The 11,194-nt window shown below is 37.2% G+C and overlaps 1 protein-coding gene across 10 annotated transcripts in view; it reads left to right on the top strand.

Moving 5' to 3' along the window:
* Positions 1-51: 51 nt before the first annotated feature.
* The window catches only part of LOC135964419 (elongation factor-like GTPase 1), a 47,134-nt gene continuing 35,991 nt past the window's right edge, over positions 52-11,194 (top strand). For 3 of the 10 annotated variants that reach the window (XR_010588204.2, XR_012415256.1, XR_010588208.2), the window contains exons 1-2: positions 259-1,086; positions 1,635-1,702. Coding sequence is in view for 4 of the 10 variants with exons in the window: in XM_065548300.1 (XP_065404372.1) it covers positions 996-1,086; positions 1,635-1,702; positions 3,175-3,246 (231 nt within the window). In the remaining 6 variants the exon portion in view is untranslated. Of the gene's footprint in view, positions 174-258; positions 1,087-1,634; positions 1,703-3,174; positions 3,288-11,194 lie in introns of those variants that run through there. The other 7 variants (XR_012415257.1, XR_012415255.1, XM_065548300.1 and 4 more) reach the window with 6 other exon arrangements.

Raw genomic sequence — 11,194 nt, 5'->3', positions numbered from 1 at the left:
CCGGCTTCCGGTGGCGCCAGAGGCGCGCGGGTGAAAGGTCGAGCGTCAGCCGGCTCCGCCCCCTGGCGCGCGGGCGTGCAGGACCCGCAGAGATCTCTGCGTTTCGGAAGCTCTTGGTGTGGCTGCGAGCCGAGCCGAGATGAGAAGCTGGGCTCGTGGGGTTGCTGCCGCCGGTGAGTGCGGGCTCGCTCTGGGGACTGGCATCCTCCTCGGCCAGCCTCTGGGCGGTGCTTGGAGGACCCCGCTAGCTGCGGCTCTGAGGCGGGAACCGGGGCTGGGGCCGAGCGCTGGCTGGGAGCTGTAGTCCCCGAGTGTCGATTCCAGTCTGGGACCGGGGCGGTGGCATGTCTGTGTGGACCAGCGATTCTCAGAGAACGAATCCGGGACCCTGCCGAAATGAAGGGCATGTAGTGTAGAGGTTTTTCCTTTTTATTTAGAGAGGAATGAAAGACCAGCAGTGCACCTGCTTGGATAATAAGCACGTGACCCAAAAGTTTGTTCGGGCTCCGTGGGCAGGAATAAAGCTGGGTATTCGACCTGGCGCAAGGACTAGCGAGAATGTCAGAATGAGGGACTTGGGGGAAGACTGAGGAGAGAAAGGGAGCATCTTCTTCAGCATCTTCTCTCCCTCCTGCATGCAACCCTTCCTGTACGTGGTCATTGGCCTGGAGAAGTTTACCCGAGTACTCCTCCACCGGCAGGGTTACTGGTGTCACTGTGCACCCAGCCGCCTCGAGCTGCGTGATTCATCGCAGCCTTCGGATCCGGAAGGATGAGCAAACTCCTTAAGTGTAATCGTGCCAGGATATTGACTTTAGTGCTCGAACGGGACTTAGGCCTAGGTGGTGTGTCTCATCAATAAACATTCACTGGGTTCTTAGTTTAAGGGGTTTGAGAAGCCTTGCCACCTCCTAGCGTTTATTATTGTTTTCTTTTGCCCCGACCTTTAGCCTCTGGGCTAATACTTAATTTTTAGTCACAGGAAATAAGTAACCATGGTGCTCAACAGTTTGGATAAGATGATTCATCTCCAGAAAAACACTGCCAACATCAGGAATATTTGTGTTTTGGCTCACGTTGACCATGGTAAGAATCCTTTTTAAAAGTGCTTGTTTTGATAAATAAGGGAGGTGTGTCTCTGTATGTCTCAGTGGAGTGAAGCTGTGGGCAGCTGAGAGTGGTGTTTGTTAAGAAGCGAGTCTTCTTTCCTTTAAAAGTTTTCTGTGATATTAGGGAAGCCTGCCTTGCTATAAAGCGTTTGAAATGAACACAGTTACCTAGTGAGTAGCATTCTTCTTTGTAGTATGTCATGTTGTTTTTTAAACCAGAACTTGAATTTTTTGTTTTTGAAATGGCTTTAGGTTGCTTGACAACTTTTCAGATGAGGGTGATTAGATCCACAGGGTTGGAGATAAGATTACAGCAATATAGAGTGCTAGCATCTGTGTCCTTCTAGATGATATTCTGTTCAAAAGTCTAATAAATCTCTTTTGTCTTTTGTCACCTAGCATAGGTAAATTGAAAATCTTTACTAAACCAGTTCTTCTGACCAGATTTTAAATCTATAAGTATGATCCATGACCCCTTTTAAGAAAGACATGAATTTGAATTGATGTCCCTATTTTATTTAACAGGAAAAACTACTCTGACTGACTGTCTTATATCTAGCAATGGAATCATCTGCAGCCGCCTAGCAGGCAAGGTATGTTCTAATTTTATAAATACTTGTCGCATTTCAGTATTAGCTGTCAACAATGTAATGAACCATTTCCTGTGTTCTTTAGCGATCCAAAAGGGTATAAAACATTGTTCTTGCATCTAAAAGCTGCCAATCCATTTTGCAAGATTAAATTGCTGACGAGAAAATAGTAACTTCTATATTGCTTTGTATTGCTTTATATTAATATTTTATAAGTGCAAAAGTGAGTTTTTGCAACAAGCAAATGATACACAATTTTGGAAGCTTTACCAGAGTCTTTTTTTCTTGAGTTACCATGAGGGAATCTCTCTTCTTTGCAAAGTAAAGTATAAAAGTGAAACACTATTTTTCACTAACTAAAATGAATCACAGATGTTATTGAAGGATTATAGTTCCACACAATCATATAGGGAGAATTCTTGCTACCACACAAGAGAAAAAAAGATTTTCATTATAAGAGAGTAAACAGAAGCAAATCTCTCTCCCTCACCAAACCAGCCTTGGTTTTCAAAATGGAAGCAAGAATTTGGACACTGAGAGATGGATGTAACAGTGTACAATAGTATGAATGTCAGTTCTAGCTAATTGCAGAAAATTGATTTTCTCCCTCTAAATATGCCTATGCTCATATGCCTGGAATATTTATTATCTGTTCTGAAATATTTATTGATAACATTCTAGCAATATCTTTAAAACATCATAATCTTTACCATCTGTTTTTAGTTTTTTATGATACTTAAGAAAAAAACGAGAACAATCAATGCTGTCCACATTATCTGGCAGCTCCATTATTGCCGTTAGATGTTTCCTCAGCTTACTTTTTATGTCTAGCCACTAAAATCTATTTAGAAAGTTTATTCTCTTCTGAATAGGTTTAAGTCCAAGAAGTGCCTGCATGCACTTGCGCACTATTTGTATACATAGCGCCAACCCCATTTTAATATAGTGAGCTGTTCTAGGTTCTTCTTTGAGGACAAAAGTCTTGAGTTGCTTATGCTAGTTCTTTTTCCTGGTACTTGGGAATGCTCCCTGTGGTGTCTTGTGGTACCAACGAATTGGAAACTACTTTCAGAAAGTCAGGGGACATCATCCTGGGCCTCATCTTTTTCAATCTACATATCACCACTCGACTCCCATGGTTTTAATACTACCTGTATGCTGGCAACTCCCAAACTTGAATCTCTACTTCAGACCTCCTTTCAAACACCAAACCACATATTTATCTGCCTACTAGACATCTTTATTTGGATGTCCCTCAGATAAATGAAAACCTAGCATGCCCCAATTGATTATCTCACTCAGACTCACATTCCCCAGAAATAACATATCAACAAAGTTTCTATTATAAATTTGGCATCTCAGGCTAACATTCTGTTTAATTGACTTTCTCTCCCCCATTTCCGTCTCTCCTTTTCAAGTAGTTTTCAAATACTGTTGATATTACCTTCTAAATATTAATTTCTTCCTCCTTGAAGCAAACATGGAATGAATGGCAAACTGATAAAATTGTCAAAAATAAGAAAAAGAAAAAAGAAGTCACAATGTAAAATAAACATCTATAAGGTCTGTAGTGCTATTCTCTTTCATTCTTGGTATTTGTAATTGGTGTCGTCTCTCTTTTGCTTTAACTTTATTATCTTTTAATAGAACCAATTTTTGGTTTCACTTTTTTCTCTATTGTTTTTCTGTTTTCAAATTTATTGATTCCTGCTGTTATCCTCATTTATTTCCTTTTACTTTGCTTTGGATTTAATTTGCTCTTATTTTTCTAGTTTTATACAATGAAGGTTTAGACTGATGATTTAAGACTTTCTTTTCTAATATGAACCTTAAATGCTATAAATTTTCCTCAAAGCATTACTTTAGATGCATCTTTCAGATTTTGATATATTTTCATTTTCATTAAATTCAAAATATGTTCTAATTTCTTTTGTTACTTTTGCTTAAAACCACTAGTTATTTAGGAATTTGCTGTTTAACTTCCAAATATTTGTGTATTTTCCACCTTTTTTTCTATTATTGATGTCTAATTTAATTCTGTTATGATCAAAAACACACATTGCATGATTTCAATTCTTTTATATTTGTTAAGGTTTGTTTTATGACTCTGAATATAGTTTATCTGGATGAAGGTTTCGTGTGCACTTGAAAAGAATGTGTATTCTGTTACTGTTGGCAGAAGTGCTTGACAAATGTCAGTTTGGACAACATCGTTGATAGTTTTGTTCAGGTTTTCATATCCTTATTCATTTCTCGTCTATGTTCTATAGATTACTTAAAAAGAATGTTGAAGTCTCTAACTACAAATGCGTATTTTTTATTTCTTATGTTAGTACTATAAGTTTTTGCTTTGTGTATTTGAAGCTTAGGATATTGTGTTTGGGAAGTGGAAGGTGGGTTTGTGGTGGTTTCTCTGTTGTCCTGGTCCAGTTTCAGTCTTAGGCAGACCCTGTGCCCCTAGGTCTCATAAGCAGGGCTCTCTCAGTGCACCTGCCCCTTCACTTGATGTAGTAGGTCTCTAATTGTTGGTCCCAAGACAGTTTCCTGTTCTTTCTTCATGTTCAAGGTTTAGTGTTATTTTGCTTCTTGTTGTTGTTTTTCCTTTATGTTTCATCAAGTTGCAATACATCTTCACCTATTCACTAGGGTTGTCAGAGTGATGCCTCTCCTGCAGTGGATTAATGCTTTTGTTCTGTAGGTTAGAGGTATTCAAATGCAGCTTCCTGCTTTTTTTTTTCTTTTGCAACAACAACCATTCTTCTCTCCATGCCTGCACTATGAAGGAAACTTTATGTGGTCTCCATCTTTCTCCCAATCTTTCTGATGGTCACACAGTGAACATCCGTAGGGAAGTGTCTATGAGTCGTTTTGGAATCCCTCTTTAGTGTCTGAAGTTCTCAGAGCTTCTGTACTCTCACAGTAGCTCATACTCATCTTTAGCAATTAGTTAAAGATATAATGAATTATTTTATACACTTGTGTAACAACTAGTCTCATTCCATGCCCTGCTTTGGGTGAAACAGTGCTTGCCTCCTCTCTCAACTGGGTGGAAGATGTTTTTCCCTAAATGTCAGGCTAATTGGTTAACCTGTGATCTCAGCTTTCTAAAGGATTCATACACATTTATGATTTTGTAGATTATCTGGCTTTTTCTTATTGTTGTGTAGGGAACATAGTATTTCTGGCATTCTGCATCCTACACAGAATCTGAAAATTCTGGATTTCTTTATGGTGAGGTTTAAAATTACACCTTGAATTCTACAAATTCAAATTCCTTTACAGATATAGGGCTATTTTGACTTTTTATTTCTTCTTGGGTTACTTTTGGTAAATTGTATTTTTCAAAAAAAGTTATCCATTTTAAGTAAGTTGTAAATTATTGGCATATTTAAAAAAATAATATATTTTCAATGTGTGAAAAATCAATCTTTGAGTTTTAATCACAATATTTTGTTCATTTACACTTAGTGTAATGATCTAGCTGGGCTGAAGTTGACTGTATTGCTATTTGCTTTTGATTTTTCCCTTCTTTGTTCCCATACCCCTTATTTCCTGCCTTATTTTGCATTAATAAATGGCATTTGTATTATTCCACTTTACTATTAGAATTTTGACTTTCTATATTTTAAAAATAAAAATGAATTTTTGAACCTATTATGAGATTTTTCTGGCTCAAATTTAAATGGATATTTTTACCAATACTAGCATGGAAGAACTTAAAAGGATATTTTTACCAATACTAGCATGGAAGAACCTGTAAGCAATTTAATTCTATTTAAATCCTCTTGCCTTTTGTACTACTGTTCTAACATATTTTACTTTTATACTTGTGTAAAAGCATAATATAGTAATTTTGACTTTATGTTGTCAATATTCGTTTATACTTACACACATATTTGCTCTTTCTATGTACTTCATCCCTTCCTGCATTTCATGCTTCTATCTGGAAGAAGTTTTCTTTTAACTGAAGAATTTCCTTTAATGCTTTTTGTAGTAGGTATCTCAGCTTTTTCTTTTTTTATCTGAAAACGTTTTTACTTTGCTTTAATTTTTCGAGGCTATTTTTACTAGATATACAATTCTCAGATTTGCTGGCTTTAAAATTCTAGATCTTTCTCGCACCTTTAGCACTTTTAAAGTGTCATTTCATTATCATTTAACTTCCATAGTTTCTGCTGAAAAGTCATGTATCATTCTGTTTAAAAGTCAGATATAACTTTTTCTTTTTGTAGATAATGTACAGTTTTTCACTTGCTACTTTTAAGACTTTATCTTTACTTGGTTTTCGGAAGTTTGACTATAGTTGTTTAGGGTGGTTTCCTATATGTTTATTTTGGAGTTTGCTGAGCTTCTTGAATCTGTGGGCTGATTCTTTCAATTTTGGAAAAGTCTTGACCATTATCTCTTCAAATATCTCCTGATTCTTCATAGGCCTCATAACATTTTACTATGTGCTGAATGTTGTGTATAAGAGAATCATAAAAACTAAAATCAGTGTTATTTTCAACAGGAGACAATTTACTCTTCCCTATATTTGAATACGGGGGAGAACACTTCATTCTTGCCAAAATCTGAGCTAGATCAGTGCTCAGTGGTACCTTTAGTTAGACATAGTCTTATTCTAGTTTCAAATGTCTCAAGAACAAGACTCGAGGTGTGTTTGTAGTAAGGCCCTCATTCTGGTGGAACTCTCTCCTAAGCATTTACTCCCAAATAAGACTGTGGGATATTCCTGTGGGATTTTTCTGGCCCAGTCTTCCAGCACACCATACCCTCTCCCCTTCAAACACTCAGTGAATGTCTTACATTGAAAAGCAGATATGTATCTGGGGCTCTTCTAGATTTCAGTTAGTCCTACCAGCCCACATCCAAGTGTTCCACTGCTTTCTCTTTCCCCTACTAGAGTTTCTCTGCTTATGCCAAGCTCAATCCTCAGCATAGGCCTAGACTTGACAAGTATTCCCAGAGAAGTAAATGGCTGGCCATATCAACTCACTGAGGAAGGGCTCCTAGCTCTCTGAAATTTTAGTGTTTTGCTTCTACAGCTGTCTGGTGCCCTTAAAAGAAGATTTTTAAAAATCTATACTTATGTCAAGCCCCTCAGTCTGGCAGTCAAGGGTCTTCCCAAACTGATCTCAATTTACCTTTATAGAATTACACCCCAGTCTCTCATCCCTGAAAACTTCTGATCCTCACCATGTCTACTGAATAACTGTTTCATTTTTCTGGTTCTATGCTTTTTTTACTCATTTCATTCTAGTTTTTAGAATATCCCTCCTCTTTCTACATATCAATACTTACTAGTCTCTGATGCATTCCCAGCTTGGCCTGAAGTGATAACTTACCAAGTTTAAATTCCTGAAGCGCTGTTTGTTCCACTAATTTTCTTCTGAATAGTGTCTTCCCCTGATGATATCTCATATTTTTGTCTAGTATACCAATTTTGTTTTTCATGCTATTGCTTTTTAAATTCTCGATTATAAAGTTTCCTTTTATATAGTCAATTTTATTTTAAAATATTGTATATATTTAAAATGTACATGATTTTTAACATGTGTATACACGCACAGTAAAATGATTACTAAAGTAAAGTGAAAAACATATCCATCTCCTCACAGTAACCTTTGTGTGTGTGTGCGTGTGTGTGTGTGCATGTGTGTGTGTGTCTGTGTGTGGGGAGCACCTGAAATCTATTCTCAGGAAATTTCCAGTATACAGTACAGTATTATCAACTATAGTCATGATGCTGTACATTAGATCTCTAGAGTTATTCATCCTATACAAATTCAACTTTATAACTCTTGCCTGATATTTCCCCATTTCCCCCCACTTCTCTGCCCCGGTAACCATCATTCTATCCTCTGCTTCTATGTATTCAACTCTTTTAGATTTATACATAATTATGTATATTATTCATAATATATAATGGAATATATGCGTACTGTGTATATATATATTCATACATATATTTACACATCACAATTTATCCATTCATTGATTGATGCACATTTAGGTTGTTTCTTATCTAGGTTATTGTGAATAATGCTGCAATAAATAAGAGTGGAAATATTTCTTCAAGATACTGATTTCATTTCCTTTGAGTATACACTAGAGAAGTTGCTGGATCACATGAAAGTTCGATGTTTAATTTTTTGAGAAAACTTCATGTTGTTTTCCATATGGCTATACCAATATACATTCAAACCAACAGGGTACAAGGATTCCTTTTTTTCCACATCCTCACCAACACTTGCTATCTTTTATCTTTCCTATAATAGACATCCTAACAGGTATGAGATGATATCTCATTGTGGTTTTGATTTGCATTTATCTGGTGATTGGTGATGTTGAGTATCTTTTCATATATCTATTGAACATTTGTATGTCTTCTTTGAAAAAATGTTTATTCAGGTGCTTTGGTCATTTTTAATGCACATTTTTTTTGCTATTAAGTTTCTTATTATTTTAAATATTAACCCCTTATGTGATACGTGGTGTGCTCATATTTTCTACCAATTCATAGGTTCCAATTTTTTGTTGATTGTTTCCTTGATGTACAGAAAGTTTGTAGTTTGGTTGAACCCATTTGTCTATTTTTACTTTTGTTACCTGTGTTTTGGGAGTCATATCCAAAAAACCACTGGCAAGGTCAAAGTCAAGGAAATTTCCCATGTTTTCTTCTAGGAATTTTATGGTTTCAGGTCTTGTGTTTAAGACTTCAATTCACTTTGAATTGATTTTTATTTATGGAATAAGACTTCAATTTCGTTCCTTCATATGTGGATACTCAGTTTTCCCAATACCATTTATTTCATTTATTTGAATTTCAGATTCAGGGATTATATGTGAAGATTTGTTACTTGGGTATATTACGTGATGCTGAGATTTAGGCTTCTAATGATTCCATCATCTGATTAGTGAACACAGTACCCAACAGGTAGTTGTTCAACCTTTGCATGTTCCCCTCCCTCTCTCCTTTTGGTATCTCCAGTGTTTATTGTTTCCATCTTTGTGTCTATGCATACCTAATGTTTAGCTCCCACTTACAAGTGTGAACATGCAGTATTTGGTTTTCTGTTTCTGTGTTAAATTGCTTAGAATAATGACCTCCAGTTGTATACTTGTTCTCAAAAATAACATAGTTTCGTTTTTTATGGCTGCATAGTATTCCATGGTATATATACACTGCATTTTCTTTATATGATTCACCATTGATGGGCACCTGTGTTGATTCCATGCCTTTGCTATTGTGAAAAGTGCTACAATGAATGTACAAGTGCAGACAGAAGGATTTATTTTCCTTTGGTTATATACTCAGTGATGGGATTGCTTGTTTGAATGGTAATTCTACTTTTAGTTCTTTAGTTTAGTTTAGTATAGGTTGCAGTCAGAATATGTAATGCCTCTGGCTTTATTCTTTTGGTTTACGATTGCCTTGGCTATTCAGGCTCTTTTTGGGTTCCATATAAATTTTAGAATAGTTTTTCTCTAATTCTGCAAAAAAAAAAAATGATATTGGTAATTTGTAGATTGCTTTGTGTAGTATGACATTTTAATGATATTGAATCTTCCTATCCGTGATCATAGATGCTTTTCCATTTGTGTAGTCTATGATTTCCTTCTCCTTGTAGAGATCTTTCACCTCCTTCGTTAGATGTATGCCCAGGTACTTTGAGTGTGTGTGGCTATTGTAAATGGGATTGTGTTCTTGATTTGATTCTCAGCTTGAAGATTATTGGTGTATAGAAATGCTACTGATTTTTGTGCATTTTTTTATCCCGAGACTTTGCTGAAGTCGTTTATTAGGTCTAGGAGTCTTTTAGCCGAATCTTTAGGGTTTCCCAGGTATAAATTACATTGTCATTGAAGAGATGTAATTTGGCTTCCTCTTTTCCTATTTGGATGCCTTTTCTTTCTCTTGCCTGATTGCTCTGGCTAGCACTTCCAATACTATGTTAAATATGAGTGATAAGAGTGGGCATCCTTGTCTTGTTCCAGTTCTCAAAGGGAATGCTTCCAGTTTTTTGTCCATTCAGTATGATATTGGCTGAGGATTTGTCATAGATGGCTCTTATTATTTTGAGGTGTGTTCCTTCAATATAGTAGTGGAAAAAATATTTAGGGCCAAAGTTGCAACATGAGCAAAGGCAGAATGTTGTGAAGATACATGACTTTTTCAGAGAATAACAGTATTATCAAGTGTGCCTCTCTAGACCAAAATTGAAAACTCACATGCTGTTGGCAAAACCCAACCTGCAGGTGGTTTTACCCTGCACATCATTAGACATTGTGGAATGCTTTAAAGCCTTGCTAAAAGGCTTTGTCGTATTTTTTCTTTAAAAATATATATATTGCACGCGCTCTCTCTCTATATAAATATATATATATATATAGCTTTCCTCATTTTATTGATGACTTACTTGAACTAATATAAGAATCTTGGGCCAGGTGTGGTGGCTCACACCTGTAATCCCAGCACTTTGTGAGGCTGAGGCGGGTGGATCACCTGAGGTGGGGAGTTTGAGACTAGCCTGAGCAACATGGAGAAACCCTGTCTCTATAAAAAGTACAAAAATTGCCAGACGTGGTGATGCATGCCTGTAATCCCAGCTACTTGGGAGGCTGAGGCAGGAGAATCGCTTGAACCCAGGAGGTGGAGGTTGCGGTGAGCCAAGATCACCCCATCGCACTCCAGCCTGGGCAACAAGAGCGAAACTCTGTCTTAAAAAAAAAAAGAATCTTACACAGCATATGAGCAGTTTTCTCACTGGTTAAGGGCATAAGCCTCCATTGGGAGACAGGCAAAAGTTTAAGCTCTGAAACTCTGTAGTTATGCGACCTTAAGTATGCTACCCATCCTCTCTAAAGTTTCTTCTTCTTCTTCTCAATGAAGAAAATAATGCATATTTCATAAAATGTTTAAGGGATTAAATGTGTTAGTACATTTAAAGTCCTTAGCCAAGAGCATGGTATGTAGTAAGCATTCAAGAAATAGCTGCTCCCATAATGTAGGCTCCCGTTTCTGCTTCCCACCATTTTGTATATTATGCACTTTTAAAAGACTCTGAAAAACTGTAATAGCAAAGCACATAGCACAGTGTCTATTACATGGTAGGTTGTCAACTGTTGGTTTTCTGTGGTTTATGAAAGAGCAGATAAGGTGAATAATCCTGGAAAATTAGAAATATTTGGCCTAGGTCGGGCGGGGTGGCTCAAGCCTGTAATCCCAGCACTTTGGGAGGCCGAGGTGGGTGGATCATGAGGTCAGGAGATCGAGACCATCCTGGCTAACACGGTGAAACCTCATCTCTACTAAAAAATACAAAAAAACTAGCCGGGCGTGGTGGCAGGCGCCCGTAGTCCCAGCTACTCGGGAGGCTGAGGCAGGAGAATGGCGTGAACCTGTGAGGCAGAGCTTGCAGTGAGCTGAGATCGCGCCTCTGCACTCCAGCCTGGGCGACAGAGCGAGACTCTGCCTCAAAAAAAAAAAAAAAA

The sequence above is a fragment of the Macaca fascicularis genome, chromosome 7, assembly GCF_037993035.2.
Source record: "Macaca fascicularis isolate 582-1 chromosome 7, T2T-MFA8v1.1".
NCBI classification, from domain to species: Eukaryota; Metazoa; Chordata; class Mammalia; order Primates; family Cercopithecidae; genus Macaca; species Macaca fascicularis.
The sequence above is the reverse complement of the archived record's forward strand: the minus strand, read 5'-3'. Positions and strand labels throughout refer to the sequence as shown.